General features: G+C 38.2%; 1 protein-coding gene across 2 annotated transcripts; it reads left to right on the forward strand.

Moving 5' to 3' along the window:
- Positions 1-418: 418 nt before the first annotated feature.
- On the forward strand, positions 419-4,167 carry LOC146701169 (uncharacterized). Of its 2 annotated transcripts, XM_085467475.1 has the most exons (5): positions 419-909; positions 1,799-2,049; positions 2,217-2,384; positions 2,505-2,600; positions 3,051-4,167. In XM_085467475.1, exons 2-5 carry the CDS (start codon positions 1,906-1,908, stop codon positions 3,366-3,368), a joined length of 726 nt encoding a protein of 241 aa, XP_085323601.1. In that variant the 5' UTR covers positions 419-909; positions 1,799-1,905; the 3' UTR covers positions 3,369-4,167. The 2 variants fall into 2 exon arrangements, with proteins under 2 accessions (XP_085323601.1, XP_085323602.1); XM_085467476.1 differs by lacking the exon at positions 419-909 and having other exon boundaries at positions 1,021-2,049.
- The last annotated feature ends 13,124 nt before the right edge of the window (positions 4,168-17,291 follow it).

Genomic DNA, 17,291 nt, shown 5'->3' on the forward strand with positions numbered 1-17,291 from the left:
TGATTTGTTGAGATAGAGAAATTAATTAATCTATTAGGCAGTCACACCTTGATGACCCATCATGCCAGAATTACAGCTGTGATAGGCTTTAGGACATGAATTCTGGAGTCTAGACGCTGGTGGTGGTGAAGATGAATGTGGAAGCTTGAATGGAGTTCCAAGTGACTCGAGTGAGACAGAGATGACGAAGAGGTGGATTGCACAAATGAAAGTCTGAAAGGGCGAATGACAAAAGAGCACTGAGATTTAAAGCATGTGGAGTGGAGGCTGACTAGCTCAAAGAAGGCTGACAAGAAGATGATTGGACTTGAGTAACGATGTCAGTATTGAGTTTGACAGGACCCAGGAAAGCAGATAGATGAGTCATTACAGATCTTTCTTATTGAGCTTACGCATAAGATTCATTTGTTACACTGTAAGACCGAATAGTAATAGTTTGATAAATGAAATGAGTTCCAACTACTTAAAAACCTGTTATAAGTTCATACACCTTTATTTTTTTGAGTAGTTTGAACAATTTTGTTTTTTCAAGTTATCAGTACTTGAATATATTGATTAGTTTCTAGCATTGCGCTCAAATAATTTGAGTTTTAACACTGACGTCACTTACGTGCCTACGTACGTACCTACGTGCGCCACCTGTTTCTTTATGAAGTGCTGGCAACCATCTTGGATTCCTCGCTTCGAGTGCGAATGCCCGCTCATTACCCCGAAAGAAACTTGTGGAACGTTAATATCCGAACAGAAATAAAAACATTTGTCAACGGGTTTTTTGCGGCATTGCCTTTGACGCTGGATAAAGGAGGGCATGCTATGGTATGTTACGGACTTTTGAACTGGAACAGCTAACCCTCTGCACTTGGCTAGCTGCATTTACCGCCTTCGCGGCATCTTCAGGAGCGCTTTGTGGTAAGTTTTATTTTTTCTGAAACTATAGTTCTCCGTTGTAATATGGGTTTTTATCGTCATAAATGTACAACTCTAGCAGGCATTTAAGAATTACATGCATGCATCGTTTTATCCATGTCGGCTTGGCCCCAAAGTGTTTGCATGAATTATGCTAATACGCTCATATTTAGTATAACACATTATTAGTCCCTGGGACTAATAATGTGTTAATAACTTTTCTAATCTCTTACTATTTTAAAAGAAGTCTTTAGAAGGCATTTCTGGATTTGCAGATTATAAACTGCCTTGTGGTTAAATTGTTGAATCAATATGCACTGCTGCGCTGCTTCACACTTAGCGCATACGTGGATATTGATATTGGCTAGCCCATTTGCTAACTAGTGGAACTTAAAACTTACGTTTAGTTCTCTGGAGTTGTACATATTAAAACTGGGGCAGCAAAATTGTAGGCACAGGACATACTTACAAAAGCAGTGAATAATCATTACATAATTACGCGGTAGAACTTGGTTTACATTGCAAATAGTTATGTATACCAAGTTGAAATGTAGAATCTTCTGAACTGTAAAATTGTTGTGCCTGGTCTATTTTAGGTTAGCTTAAGGGTGAATCCATCAATAATATATTTACCAAACAGTTATTTTTTCGTTTTATTTTATTCTGATGCCCAGTGTTCATTAGTGAAAGACTTAGTTTTTTATCTGTCAGGGGCTGGGTCTGTGAACCAGCATTTTGAGTTTATTTTGTAGTTTTGCTTTCTTATGTTATATTGAAATGAGGTGAAGTTCTTGTATTGTTGTTATTATTAGTTAAGGTTTAGTTGAGTTCTGGGCTGGTTATGTTTCATCTGTGTCTCCTTGGTTGTGTGTCTTTTCTGTTCTCTGTGTAGTCTGTCTTGTCTTCTGTGTTTTACTGTTATGTCCATGCCAGGGCAGAAGTAAATTTTCAGGGGTGAAGATGCTGTTTACCTTGACCAGCTAAGACTACAGATTGTAGATGAAGTCGAGAAAAGTGAAAAGAATCCTGATTACAAAGCTGATGCTCACAACTTTGGCCTTGCAATGCAAAGAGATCATCAATGATGACCTACCAGTAGGTCAGATCCTGGATTGCTGGCCTACTCTGAAATCCCAGTCCCAGGTAAGAATGTATATAGATGTATCTAACAAGATGTATTTTATATCAACCCCTGTTATCTGGCCTGTCTGAACAAATTATGCCTTTGGAGTGTAAGGATTTTGATGTATTTTGCAAAGATTTATAGACTAATTGAAACTTGTAAACACAAATGTATCCTGTGTGTTCAGATCTGTGCAGAATTCCACAGGATTACAAACCTCCACCTGAAGAACCACTTTTATGCTGTGCTGGACCAACATGCTCCCCGGCTCCAGAGCTTATTCAGAAAGAAAGCTGTTTGCACAGGGAACGTGTCTGATGTCCTGTCTCAGCTCTTCAGAAGCTATAATCTCCAGGTTAGTGAGTTTTTGTCTTGTTTTTTGAGCTTCATTTGATTTGATCAATTTTTCAATTTTAATTACCATTCTTGACTAGGTTAGCCAATAATTTAAAATAAAAATTTTCTTGTGATGTAGGAACAAGCTGATATCCATGCCCAAAGTGCTGGTGTGCTTCATGCCCTCTCTGCCTATTTGTACGAAGACACCTCTACCTTCATCAAAACATGGGATGTAAGTTTTGGACAAAGTTGTGAACAATATCTTAGTAGCATCCTTGTTTAGATTTCTCAAAACATTATGACACTTTGAGAGTTTGAGAAGCATCTCCATGCTTGGATCTGTCTACAACAGTGTCCATGTCACATAATGGAAACACTACATGTTTTTAATGTGCGTAGACCTTCTATAATGTTCCTAGCCCAACCATACATCACTGTACAAATGAAAAAAATATATAACTCCTATTGACTTTCTGTTGTTATTGCTACGAAGAGGTATGACTTTGCTTTACTAAAAGTACTATTTTTGTCAGTTTGTTTTCTCAAATCTTGGTGTGTTGTGGCTTTTTTGTTGTTCAAACAATTGATTTCTGAGCTAGTAATAATCCAGAAATGTGACTTGTATAGATGAAACTAAGAGAAATAGGAATGCACTAACATGTAGTAATTTTGTTTTCTGTAGATGATGCATTCTGATAGACCAGATATTAGTGAAGTGCCACTTGGACTCCTCCTGATCAGAGCCAATTCCAGCGATGCAACATTCTTCTGCCCTGAGAAGACTGCAGTTTTGGTCGAGGGTAACATGATCATTGTTTTCACCACCCTGGCTGATGCATTTCTAGTAATATTTGGACTGACTGACGTCCTGCACCTAAGCTACCCAAAATGTTTGGCCAACATTTTTGACTTTATTCAGAAAGTTTTGATGGGTCTGGAGGGTGGGAAGTTGAAGCCCAAAGTGCTGAGTCTTAAAAATGATCTTTTGGCAGCAGAATAATGTCCAGGATTCCTACACAGCCCTCAAGTGCCTGTTAAAGCAAGTAATTCAGTTTATCATGTTTCCAAGTCTGGATAAGTTTTTTATAAAAAGAGAGAATAGAATAAAGAAATCTTTGCAGACTCTGTTTCATACTTCATTATCTAAAAGCCACATCCAAAGTAAAAGGGGTGATTTTATTATTTTTATTTATTTTTTTCCCCCCATCATCACTTGTGTTTTAGTTGATTTTGATTGTGTTTTTAGTCAGATAACTGTAAATCTATAGAGAAAATGAAGGACAATCTCATTTCTGGCTTCTAGGTGGGATCTTGAATGTCACTTAAGGAACGTTCCTCCTGAACTACTCATAACTGACATAAGGCGCTAAGGAGGTTTATAACACTTTGTTTATGTCTCTAAAGAAGTATTTTTCTATTTAAAATTTTATTGCTTTGTTGTTGAGACTGTGATTGCACTCTACAAATGTGCATTTTGCATAACCACAGTACTGGCATATTAAAAAGGTTACCAATTATATTTCAGTGTATTAGCTGCACTATACTATTACTTTCATTCGGTTTTCCCACCTAATAATGCAGGATTTTCTTTTCCTTTTGTTTGTTTTTTTAATAAAAAGGCCATACTCATGTGTTAATCAAATTTGAATACTCTTAAAACATGTTGTGAAATTCTTTATTTCTAATATTGTAACCTTGTGCCAAAATTTCTGACATTATTCCCTATAAAATGTGGTGGATTTATGTCTTTGGGCTTTTTGTGTCAAAGTAACTCAATAAATCTGTAACTTGAATTTATATTTTCTGTCTTATGTTTTTACAAGTGTAATTATTTTGGGCACTTTTTTTTTTTAAATCAAATTCAAAACACAGTAGATTTGGATATTACAAGCATTTGTATTTAAAATTTTTGAGTTGTATTAGCTTAAAATGGTTAACATTTTGAAACTAAAAATTAATTCCTTAAAGTTACTTGAGCTAGATTTGTACTTGAAACTCAAAATATCAAGTAGAGAGTACTAAACCAAAAATGTGGATATAACATAAAAACATTTATCAATGGTACTTAAAAATATTTATCTAAAGCTAATAAATAAAGTGTGTTTATTTAACTTTTATTTTTAAGTTTTAGTTACTTAAAATATTTTATGTAATCAGTTTCACCAAAAGTTTTGAGTAAAATTAACTTATTGGGTTTTACAGTGTAGTTTGTCATGGCAAGTCATGGTAAGCTGCAGTTTTTCTCTAAAATATTCAATAAACAGACATATGTAGACAATGAATTGATATATTAATATGTTAATGTACATCAAGTGTCTTTCTTACTCTGTATGCATATGGGCTCAAATGTGTTATGCCCAGTGTGTTTGTAAGGTGGACCCAAATGCAGACAACATGAGGGACAGAACAGAAGTTCAACATAAAGCAAGCATTTTATTATGGCTGTTAGAAAAAAGTAGGAACTAGAAACAATGGTGAAAAACTAAACTATGACCTAAACTGGTGAAGCTAAACAGCTAAACATGAAAGAAAGTAAACCTAAACATGAACATGAGCCTGAGCTCATGTTCAGGCTCATGTTCAACCCAAAACTGATACTTCAAAACATGACATGAATTCCAGGAAACCGACACTGAACAGAGGACTTAAATAAGCAGAAGGGTAATGAGGGAAGTGGAAACACCTGGGAAACACAGCTGACACAAATGAACATGATGCCACATGGGACGCAAAACTAAACACACTGAACATGGAAACACAAGACTTTTCAAAATAAAACAGGAAACAAAATGGGATGTAGACATGACAACACAAGCCTGACAATGGGATATGGAAACATGCAAACATGAAATGCATGACAGACTGAGGAGACACAAAGAGAAACACATGGGAATAGATAAGGAAGACGAGGGTTTAACTAAAAGTAAAACACAGAGGACAAGACAGACTTACACAGAGAACAGACAAAGACTCATAAATAAAGAGACATGGATCATTACATTGACTAGACTAAACCCTAACTAAAAACAACACAAGAACTTAACGTTATTCCAATATACCATAAGAAATCAAAAATACAAAATAAACTCAAAATGATGGGTCACAGACCCAGCCCCCTGACAAACTGGTTGGAAAACATATGTTTTTATTCTGTGAAATAACTAATTGGTACACTCTTCAACTCTGTGAATGGAAAAAGTGAAGTTATGACCTGTTCTTCTGCTTGGGAAATATGAAAAAAGGAGGAAGTTATGGAGGTCTGAATGCCTCTTCCTCTATAATTTCCCTGACCAGGACAAGGCAATAATTGAGAAAATTAAAAAACTTTATAGGCTTATTGGAAGTGCAGCTACTCCAGAGAGCCTAGAGGAAGGGTCTGTAGGTCCAGAGAGAGGAGAGGAGGCTGCATCTTTAGAGAAAGGAGAAGAAGGAGGTACATCTTTAAAGAGGTGGACACTGCTTCTGCAGTCAGAGGAGTCATCACTGTGACATCGTGGTTTGTGAATGAGCTTTCCTAAACCCTTTTCAGTTTTGCTTAGTGTAAAACTGTTGGCTTCCTCAGTCTATTGAACAGATGCCATTCTGTCATTTAGACACAGGTAATTTTTACATTAGTGTTCTCACAAGCTCAGGTAATCTCATGACATTGAGGAAGTAAGGTTTCCTCTTCAATGCCATGTGCTAGCACGAGGCAGAGCAGCTACCTAAAATCCACTCCCACAGATGCGGATTATCTTATTAATAGAATTCCTCTGAAAAAGACACCCTGTCAGAAGTGCTTGACTCGTTGGTATAACTCACAAATGTGTACCTTAAAGAAAATAACCCATCAGATGGGGAGGAAATGGTGTGTCACTCATTTAGATGATTTTTATTTAGCCTTACTTAGTTTGTTGTTCTATGAAGAAGCCCTCTATTTACTATTCATCACTGACTGAGGGAAAATTAATACAACCCTCTTTCTCTTTCGACCTTTGGGTGGAGCTCTCACTTTGTGTTGGCTCTCAGTATCACTTCCTGTTCCTGTTCCAACAAACACCCACATAGCATGCAGGTCTGGCCCAGATCTGGTATCAAGCCGGCACTGCTGGCTGACTTCTGGCATGATAAGACGTATGTCATCCAGACTAGTGATGTGTCGGTCGCGAACGAAATGGCTCTCAGAGCCGGGTTTTTGACATGAACGACGCGAGCCGGCTCCTTATCGCGAGCCGTGGGTTTTTTTTTTCTTTCTCTCATCCTCTCTCTCGCACTTTTTTTCCACTTCACTCCGCATGCGGGCCTTGTGCTTTGCGCTGGGAAGAAGGGGGAGGGGTGGTAGTTACACTCGAAGTAGCACAGGAACAGAGCAGGAGTGAGAGACAGAGAAAAAGAGCCAGGGACAACAACGTCACATTAGAAAGGTATAGTAATCATCCACAACTATTTTCAGTTGCGGATGATAAAGGATTCAGAAAGTTTATTCATGCAGGCCTATATGACAGAGAATGCATCTTCTTTTTGTTTTCATATTTTAAATTATATTTAATTGTGTTGTGTTTTGCAGTGTTTTGTGTTGTTTCATTTTAAATTTGTTTAAAAGGAAAAAGCTGAAAATTTAAATAGTTAAAAGTTGAACTGTGGCTAGTTGGTTTTTGTATTATACGATCGATTTATTTCATTTTATGTGGAGTGGATAAATAAAAGTATATTTACAAACTCCAAAAGACGTAAAAACTCCAAAACATGTAAAAACTCCAAAACACGCAAAAACTCCAAAACACATAAAAACTCAGAAGCACGTAAAAACTCCAAAACACGTACAAAACACAACAGAAGTGCTCCAGGATGCTAGGGCGCAGTGTTGAGCTTTTGTTACCTAGTGGCTACACAAGCCAGGAAGTACCAACGACCAGATTTGGTGTGTGGTAGTAACAGGTAAATGAACTTATATATGAATGCTTGTGTATAAATACACAAACAATACACATATGCTTTCAATTGTGTAATTTAAGTGATCTAGGTAGCTCTGTTATGAAGTTCAGTTAACGCTAGAAATGTGTTTTGGAGTTTGTACGTGTTTTGTCTGTAGGGGCCACCACATATATTTATATATAAACATATTAGGGGTGCAACGATACACAAAATTCACGGTTCGGTTCGATACTTTGGTGTCACGGTTCGATATTTTTTCAATACAAAAAAAAATGTTCATGCCTTTTTAATTTGTCATTTATTAAAATTATAAATATATATTTTAACTCAAAAGTACAGTTTTTAAATTTAATGTTGCTGAAACACCAAAGTAATAAAGAAAATAAATCTATCTTTGGAGAAGAGAGTTTATTACAGAGAAATGTCTCTTTCCAAAATAAAAGCTATACTATACGCTTCTTCTGGGCTATATTCTCAGCAGCATATTAAACATATCATAAGGGGAATCATGTGCTAACGGCTGTCTATATGACTCGGGTAAAGTTTGTAGCATGCATGCTTGTTGTTTTTGTCTGCTTCCACTTGTCTTTGCACTAGGATGATGTCGGAGTAAATGTGCAGTCATATTCGTTGTGCATAATTCCTTAATCCCTTTGTGCATAATTTTATATTATTGTTAATAATAAATTAATTAAAGCAACAAAACAACCTGAAGAGCTGGTTTGGAGCCGAAAGAGCCGGTTCTCTAAAAAGAGCCGGAAATCCCATCACTAATCCAGACATGGGCCAGGCCTGGCATAGATGGCACTGTCTATGTGATGGCATGCCATATCTGGCTCGATTGTGGTTTGGTGTGTGTGGCCCGGGCTCATAGAAAACAGGTCTAGCCCGGATCCGGCATCAAGCTGGCACTTCTGACTGACTGGTGTCATGGCAGGGTGTATGTCAGCCAGATGTGGACCACGTCTGGCAATGATGGCACTGTTTATGCTCCTATTTTATTTAGAAGACCCAAATGCCATGTTGCAATACTATACCGCTATGGTAGCCAACGTTTCAAATGCAGGTTTGACAGGTTTGTTAGTGTACACTTTATCCAAAACCTGGTGACGGTTTACTCATTGTTGCCAGTAGGTGGCTGTAGCTCAGGAGGTGGAGCAGGTCACCTACTGATTGGAAGGTTAGTGGTTTGATCCCTCCAGTCTGCATGTCAAGAGTGTGAATGTGATTGAATGTAGTTAGGAAGCACTCAGTTTAGAGAAAGTGTGTGATTGGGTTAATGTAGTATGTTGTATAGAGCACTTTGAGTAATCCGGGAGAGTAGAAAAGCACTAAATAAGAATCCGTCCATTCACTGTCTGAACAGAGTTTTGTCATCTTTGCTTTGCATGTTCCGGCACATGTTGTTATTGCATGGCTTGATTAAGGTACACGTTAGGCCAGGGGTGGGCAACTCCAGGCCTCGAGGGCCGGTGTCCCTGCAGGTTTTAGATGCGTCCTTGAACCAACACAGCTGATTTAAATGGCTAAATTAGCTCCTCAACATGTCCTGAAGTTCTCCAGAGGCCTGGTAACGAACTAATCATGTGATTCAGGTGTGTTGACCCAAGGTGAGATCTAAAACCTGCAGGACACCGGCCTTTGGGGCCTGGAATTGCCCACCCCTGCATTAGGTTGACATCTGGGGCCGGAGCTGAAACTGTTCTGGGCCAGCAGCGTGTCTGCAACTGGCCCATGGCTGCACACAACTTACACATGGCCCACATTGTGTGGGCCAGATCCGGGCCAGTTGGTGTCGTAAACCACCGCCTCTGTTCAAAGATGGTCGCTCACAGTGGACATAGATGGCTTCCTTCAAACCATCTGTTCTCTCTGTCTAAAATGTGAACATTGGCATCCTCGAAAGAGTGTCCTTTATCCTTAAGATGCAGATGGACAGCTGAGTCTTGTCCTGTGGAGGTGGCTCTTCTGTGTTGTGCCATGCGCTTGTGAAGTGGCTGTTTGGTTTCTCCAATGTAGAGGTCTGGACATTCCTCGCTGCACTGTACAGCATACACCACATTGTTAAGTCTGTGTTTTGGCGTTTTGTCTTTCGGGTGAACCAGTTTTTGTCTGAGCGTGTTGCTGGGTCTGAAATGCACTGGGATGTCATGCTTGGAGAAAACCCTCCTGAGTTTTATCCTTTTGTGCATAAAATTATGCACAAAAGGAATTACTAATGTAAAAAAAAAGTGGGTTTTTTTATATATGTTTATATATAAATATATGCGGTGGCTCCTAGAGACAAAACACGTACAAACTCCAAAAAGCATGTACCACCTCCAAAACACATTTCTAGCATGAACTGAACTTCCAAAACAGAGCTACCTAGATCACTTAGATTACACAATTGAAAGCATATGTGTATTGTTTGTGTATTTATACACAAGCATAGTCAAATAATAAAAATAAATAAATAAATGTTCATTTACCTGTTACTACCACACACCAAATCCAGTCGTTGGTACTTGCTGGCTTGTGTAGCCACTAGGTAACAAAAGTTCAACACTGCCCCTAGCACCCTGGAGCACTTCAGTTGTCTTTTGTACGTGCTTCGGAGTTTGTACTTGTTTTTTACGTGTTTTGGAGTTTTTACGTGTTTTGGAGTTTGAACGTGTCTTTACGTGCTTCAGGGTTCGTAAGTGATTTGAAGTTTGTATGCGCTTTGTCTGTAGAGGCCACCGTAAATATACTTTTATTTATTCACTCCACATAAAATGTAATAAATAAATCATATAATACAAAAATCAACTATTCACATTTCAACTTTTAACTATTTAAATTTTCAGCTTTTTCCTTTTACAAATTTAAAGTGAAACAACACAAAACACTGCAAACCACAACACAATTAAATATAAATTATAATATGAAAACAAAAAGAAGATGCACATTCTTATGGAGTTAAATCAGGACCATAATGTTTGTGTAGTTGAAAGAAAAATTTGAAATCGAAAATATGTAAACTGAAAGCAAAAGTCACATTTTTAGAGTGAACTTTGAAAAAGAAAGAGTTGGATTTAAAATAATATCAAACGTTTTGAATATTTGTATTAGCTGAAAACCCAATGGTTCTTTTATCTATAATTTCTCTGAGTAAACTTTATTTAAAATTTTTCAGTAATCATTTTTTTCATTATTATTATTTTTAAATACATCTATTCAGTCTCAGATTACATTTTTTCAGATTCAGATCTTTTAAATTAATGTACAAAAAAAAATTCTTCAGGTTCGGATTTTTCTCTCAGCTTCAATTTTTTTTTCACTTTCAGATCTCTATTTTTCAGTTGCAGACTTTTGGCCCTGTTTTGGCCTGGTGGGCGTGGCTACACAGAAAGGGGCGGGGAATCATGAGTGACAGCAGACCGCTGCAGGCTCAAGATGGTCCATTTTTTCATGTTGCCTTCAGGAAACCTGGGAATGACCATAATTTATCAAACACCTCCTGCACTGTATTATTTGATAATGTTTAGAAAACATGTCATGCATAACTGCTAAAACTCAGTTACTAAAGCTCTTTCAAGCAGTAATGTGTACAAATTACGCTGTAACTGATCAATTATGAGACGTTTTCCCAGCCACTACGTGAGAAGTGGTCATTTCCCATGCTCTCAAAGTAGCGCGCATTGTATCGAGTGGGGCCTGCCTGTTAACTTGTCCCTCAGTGAACGATGGCGTCGTCTTCCAACAACACTGCTGGCGCGAACAATCAGGTGAGTGTTTAAGTTTGGAACAATTACACTGCAGTCTGTGAATACTACGAATTTAAGACGTGGCTATTGTTACGGTTAATTTTTCGGCTATTCTGTTTTTTTATTTTATAACGTTTTTTTGCTGAAATGCTAGCTCAACAGAAACACCTCGCTATCATTTTTGGCTGAAACTTACGTCCTAGTTGATCTGTAAGCTTGGAGAACAACAAAGTTAGTGAAGTAACGTAAAATTCTTTGTATTTAATTTAGGAGCAGCTAAAAAGAGAGATGCTTCAGCGACTACTGCATAAAGTTTCCCAGGTCATGCACAGACAACCCCTCGATGTGGACTATTTGCAGTTTTAAGCATGATATAGCACGTTCTGACAGAGAGATTTCTGAAAAAAATCTAACGTACAGCTCTGCTATCACTTCCAACATAAATGAAGACAGGAAACTAAACAGCAGTGACGTTTTTAGGGTTACTGAAGTTGGGCTAGCTGGTATATAATGATGTGCTACGTGATCGCTAGCGACACAGCTATGTTAGCATAACATAAACAGTGAAGCTGGAGGACGAACACTAACACGTTTCCACTTATAAAAGTTAACGTGAAGGTTCTTCATGGTTAGAGACAAATGCAATCGCATGGCAGGATACTGTAAACGGACCAAACTTCAGTCAGGAGAACAACTGAGATAATCCATCCACAATACGAGGTTAGTCATTAATATACTGCAACAACATGGGAATAGAGCAGCTACCAGAGAATTCAACATTAATGAATCAATGGTACAGAAGTGGAGGAAGCAAGAAGAATGAGTTTAATAAAGTTTGATTTATCTGACTGCTTTGTTTCGCTTAATGTGCCTTATAATCCCGTGCACCTTATGGTCCGAAAAATGCGTACTGCACACTGCAGTTTAATGTTGCAAAGCACCTCTTTTTAACTTCAGTGGATATTATACATGGTTATGCTCAGGATATGTCAGCCCATTTCTACTGGAAATGCCTTTTGGTTAAACTTTCAGCAAGGAATTTGCATTTGCACTGTTAAATTTTTATAAAGCTTTAATGTACATAAAAACCAGCTTCTTGTTTAAGTGAAAATAAATGGAAGGTTGTCTTTTTGCGCTAGTAATGTTGTGGAGTTGTATTTTGTCTCGCATCAATTATATCGTCGGTTATATCGTTATCGCAAATTTTCAAATATATATCGTGATAAATATTTTTGGCCATATCGCCCTGCTCTACTGTCAGGCCTCTACTGCAACTGTCTTCACTTCCAGCTATTATTGAGGCATTTGCCCTTCAATTTTGTCTTCAGCAATGAAACACTGCTCCGTCAGATGCAGGTCAAGTGGTTGACGTGGCCACTGCATAACATTCCACTTCTTTTAACTATTTGTTTTTTTTCTGCAGAATGCTTTAAGTGATTGTCCATCTGGACCATCAAGTGCTGCCTCATGAGTTTCGAAGCATTTGGCTGAATATGAGCAGATATATTGCCCAAAACACTTCAAAATTTATCATGCTGTTTTTGTCAGGAGTTGCTTCACTAAATACAAGAATATCACATCCCTGGCCATGGAACATCAGAGAAGCCAATTGTTCCATTACTTTTGGTCCCTTAAGTGGAAGGCACATATGAAAACAGTTCAAATACCTCAGTTATAGCCAATCGTGTTAGTTTCATTTCAAATCCATTGCATGGCATATAGAGCCAAAAGTAGAATTCCCATGTTCCAATATTTATGGAGCTGACTGTTTGTCTTGAATTTCCCAACACTGTTTTTGAATTGTCATTTGAAATATCTTTTTTTTTTTTAAATCATCACAGGAAATCGAGGATGCGTACTTGGATGTCAACTCTATTGGTGAGCTGGATGGGAGCAATCCTGGAGTAATTCTTCCATCTGTTGAATGTCCTCTATCTGAGGAGGACATGGCAAGACTAAGAGACACTGTCAATGTAACAAGGCCCTCTCAGTCACATGGCCGAGACATTTATTTGGATGTACTTAACTTTGTACTAACTCACCGTTCCTAGGCGGCAACATTTTTATTTTGAATTTTCAACCCAGAGAAGGTTCATGAATAGCTCAGGCCTTTATTTGATGTGATATACATGTAAAATGAACCTGCCAGGAAATTTTTATGTGAACACTCAAACATCACATTACAAACAATTTTTTTTGTCTCTGGCACATTTTTCAACAGTAAACCTGTATGTTTTTGTGTGCTTCATGCCACTCATTAAAGAACTCTGGCTGTCAGTCTCCAACTTTGAAATGTGCTCCTGAACATTAAATGGAAGGAGCAGCATTTTGAGTTACACCTCAAAACTATTGATAGACAATGCTATGCTTTACACATTGTTAAATTCCTGGCCAAGATGAAAAGCCTCCAGCAGAACCATTCTGAATTGACTATAGGACTTCATATGTTTCACAGGCAGGACAATGGTCTTAGCACAGGATAGCAGATGCTGTGATTTCCAAAGTCAGCTTCACAATTGTGATTAAATTTTACCACCACAGCAAAGTCCTTCTTTTCTGAGGGGAGGAGAGCAACATGGCCTTGACCGGTGATCCATTGCAGAAACCTGGCAGGTGTGAGAGATCTTGGGCCATCTTCGTCAGCTACATGTTCTTGACCTTCTGTTAGGATAAGAGTGAATTTTAAGACGTTTTGAAGAACCCTGGCCTTTTGGACAAAACAAATATCTAAATATTTGAATTCGATACAAGTGTAACTTTTGTCACAAAAACCTTAGAATATAATTTTGGAATGTGACAACTATAAACTAGACAAAAATAACTATTTACCTTCTGACTCATAAAGCAAGTCCTGAATGAAGTTAACCAGGTCCCCGCCAGCGGAGCCCGGAACCAGATAATGGATGGATGAGAGTCTTGCAACATTGCCGTAGCGCAGGTGATGAAGACTGCATCCCAAGCCCGATTAGTTATAGAGTCTTTGAAAATGTTTTCCATATTTTTGGGGAAGGATCAAATTGTTAATATAACTTTACCTTTCGAAGTAAGTTTTAGCCGAAAATGATAGCGAGGCGTTTCTGTTGAGCTAGCATTTCAGCAAAAAACGTTATAAAATAAAAAAACAGAATAGCCGAAAAATTAACCGTAGCAATAGCCACGTCTTAAATTCGTAGTATTCACAGACTGCAGTGTAATTGTTCCAAACTTAAACACTCACCTGATTGTTCGCGCCAGCAGTGTTGTTGGAAGACAACGCCATCGTTCACTGAGGGACAAGTTAACAGGCAGCCCCCACCCGATACAATGCGCGCTACTTTGAGAGCATGGGAAATGACCACTTCTCACGTAGTGGCTGGGAAAACGTCTCATAATTGATCAGTTACGGCATAATTTGTACACATTACTGCTTGAAAGAGCTTTAGTAACTGAGTTTTAGCAGTTATGCATAGGGTTGCCAACTCCCTGAAAAATAAATAAGGGACACCTCGTGGCCAGGGCCGGGCGACCCAGTTGTCTTCATCCTTCCCAGTGTGGTGAATTTTCTAGCTCTTTTTTTGTGTGTGAAATTATTTTTTTAACCATTTGACTTGAAGTTGATTTAAGTAGATGCATATTCTATTCTTTGTGATATGAACACATGTGAAACAAATGATCATTTAGCCATTTATTTTTAGCTCAAAATGACAACATTAACACAGTAAAACAGGTCTCTTTCTTAAACAGAAGCCTGTCATGCTTAACTTTTGAGAATATAAGTAAATCTTTCTTTAAAAGAACTCTGTCCTGCTTAACTTAAAATAATAGAAAACAATAGAAAGAAAAATATTCTTGTAACAGTGCACATTTAGTGCATTTAGTACAATTGGCTTCAGTTGAGGTATTATTTCAGCTTTTCTAATGCTAATCAGCTGCTCCCGTTTGAAAACCCACTTGTTCCCATGATTACGCATCATAACTCATCATCATTATTCATCTATGTATTACTTTTATTTATTAGTCATCTATTTGTTGTAATCATCTATCCTTGCAGTTGTTTATTACACAAAATAAGTTATATTATCACACTTCTGGCCACATAGCGCTGATATTCACTGCACATGCCCATATTAACGTTTTCCAGCCAGGTGTTTTCCTTTTCCCATTCTTCCCTTTCTCTGAGGGGAACAAACATTGCTGCTCTAATGCTGGGCTTACACTGTGCGGTTTTAGGCCCATTTTGAGCCGATTTTTGAGTGATCGGACCGATTTTGGCCTTCATCGTGCGTCGTGTAGTATACGTGGGGTAACGAGAAGTGATTAACACCTCACGACCAGCTCCCGATCATCAATCGCTCGTGAGGGTGTCACCACAGGCGCTCACACTGCTCACGCGCAAACACGTAAACGTTGGTTTAAAAGATGGAGCAGCACGGCTGTGCAGCGTGTGATCTGGACACAAGCGATGGAGGCACAACTTGTAGAACTTTGGAAAGCTCATCCGAGCCTTTTCGATGTGGCATCACAAAATTATCACGACCACGACAACCGTGAAAATAGTTGGATTTACACTGCTGCTTAATCACAGCTGCCTGATCAATGTTTTTCATTAGCAATTTAGCAAAGTTGATGGTGGTGGTGTGCGTGTCTGTGTGAGTGAAAGACAGAGAGAGAGAGCGACAGATTTTCTGTTATAACCTTCATTTTATGGAGGCACAGTGTGAGCACTCAGGTCGCATCAGAGCATCGGGCGGTATAGTGTGAGATCTGCATCGTGACCTACCAACTTCTAACCCCTGCGAGTCAATCGTACAGTTTGAGCAGGAGCTGAATAACGTGACTGGAAAAAAAAAAAAATCGCACAGTGTCTGCCCAGCATTAGGTGTACTGTCGTCCGAGACTTGCACCGCAGTGTCGGCGTTTGTTTCCCTGTTGGCCATGCTTCTTGTTGTGGTCATCTGTTGTCTTCTGGTATTTTCTCCGCAAGCGACCTTTCCTCGACCAACGAGATGAGCAGTAATCTGAATTGTCATACTCGAATTGTCATAAGTATGCTGTCAGCTCATTGGTCACAAAGCAGGAGAGGGGCTGGGAATTATGTTTTCAAACAAAGCGTTAATTCCATTAAAAGTTATAGACTACTTTTGATTCTCACTGTATTACGGGAGAAAGTGCGTCGCTTATTAGCTCAATACGGGACGTGTACTTTTGTTTCTAAATACGGGACGATTCCGTATTTTAAGGGACGGTTGGCAACCCTAGTTATGCATGACATGTTTTCTAAACATTATCAAATAATACAGTGCAGGAGGTGTTTGATAAATTATGGTCATTCCCAGGTTTCCTGAAGGCAACATGAAAAAATGGACCATCTTGAGCCTGCAGCGGTCTGCTGTCACTCATGATTCCCCGCCCCTTTCTGTGTAGCCACGCCCACCAGGCCAAAACAGGGCCAAAAGTCTGCAACTGAAAAATAGAGATCTGAAAGTGAAAAAAAAATTGAAGCTGAGAGAAAAATCCGAACCTGAAGAATTTTTTTTTGTACATTAATTTAAAAGATCTGAATCTGAAAAAATGTAATCTGAGACTGAATAGATTTTTTAAAAATAATAATAATGAAAAAAAGATTACTGAAAATTTTTAAATAAAGTTTACTCAGAGAAATTATAGATAAAAGAACCATTGGGTTTTCAGCTAATACAAATATTCAAAACGTTTGATATTATTTTAAATCCAACTCTTTCTTTTTCAAAGTTCACTCTAAAAATGTGACTTTTGCTTTCAGTTTACATATTTTCGATTTCAAATTTTTCTTTCAATTCCACAAACATTATGGCCCTGATTTAACTCCATAATTCTCTGTTATATGGGCCTGCATGAATAAACATTCTGAATCCTTTATCATCCGCAACTGAAAATAGTTGTGGATGATTTTAACTATTTAAATTTTCAGCTTTTTCCTTTTAAACAAATTTAAAATGAAACAACACAAAACACTGCAAAACACAACACAATTAAATATAATTTAAAATATGAAAACAAAAAGAAGATCCATTCTCTGTCATATAGGCCTGCATGAATAAACTTTCTGAATCCTTTATCATCCGCAACTGAAAATAGTTGTGGATGATTACTATACCTTTCTAATGTGACGTTGTTGTCCCTGGCTCTCTTTCTCTGTCTCTCCCTCCTGCTCTGTTTCTGTGCTACTGAGTGTAACTACCGCCCCTCCCCCAGCTTAAAGCACAAGGCTCGCATGCTGAGTGAAGCGGAAAAAAAGTGCGAGAGAGGGTGAGAGAGAGAAA

The sequence above is a fragment of the Copadichromis virginalis genome, linkage group LG9, assembly GCF_057382275.1.
Source record: "Copadichromis virginalis isolate Kocher_CV1m ecotype Utaka linkage group LG9, C_Virginalis_male_GT1.1, whole genome shotgun sequence".
Classification (NCBI taxonomy): Eukaryota; Metazoa; Chordata; class Actinopteri; order Cichliformes; family Cichlidae; genus Copadichromis; species Copadichromis virginalis.

Excerpts from the sequence above, each read along its gene's own strand:
- LOC146701169 (XM_085467475.1), top strand. The coding sequence starts at position 1,906 with ATGAAGTCGAGAAAAGTGAAAAGAATCCTGATTACAAAGCTGATGCTC. Across the intron at positions 2,050-2,216 it reads CTCTGAAATCCCAGTCCCAG|ATCTGTGCAGAATTCCACAG; the intron begins GTAAGAATGTAT and ends CTGTGTGTTCAG. Across the intron at positions 2,601-3,050 it reads CCTTCATCAAAACATGGGAT|ATGATGCATTCTGATAGACC; the intron begins GTAAGTTTTGGA and ends TGTTTTCTGTAG.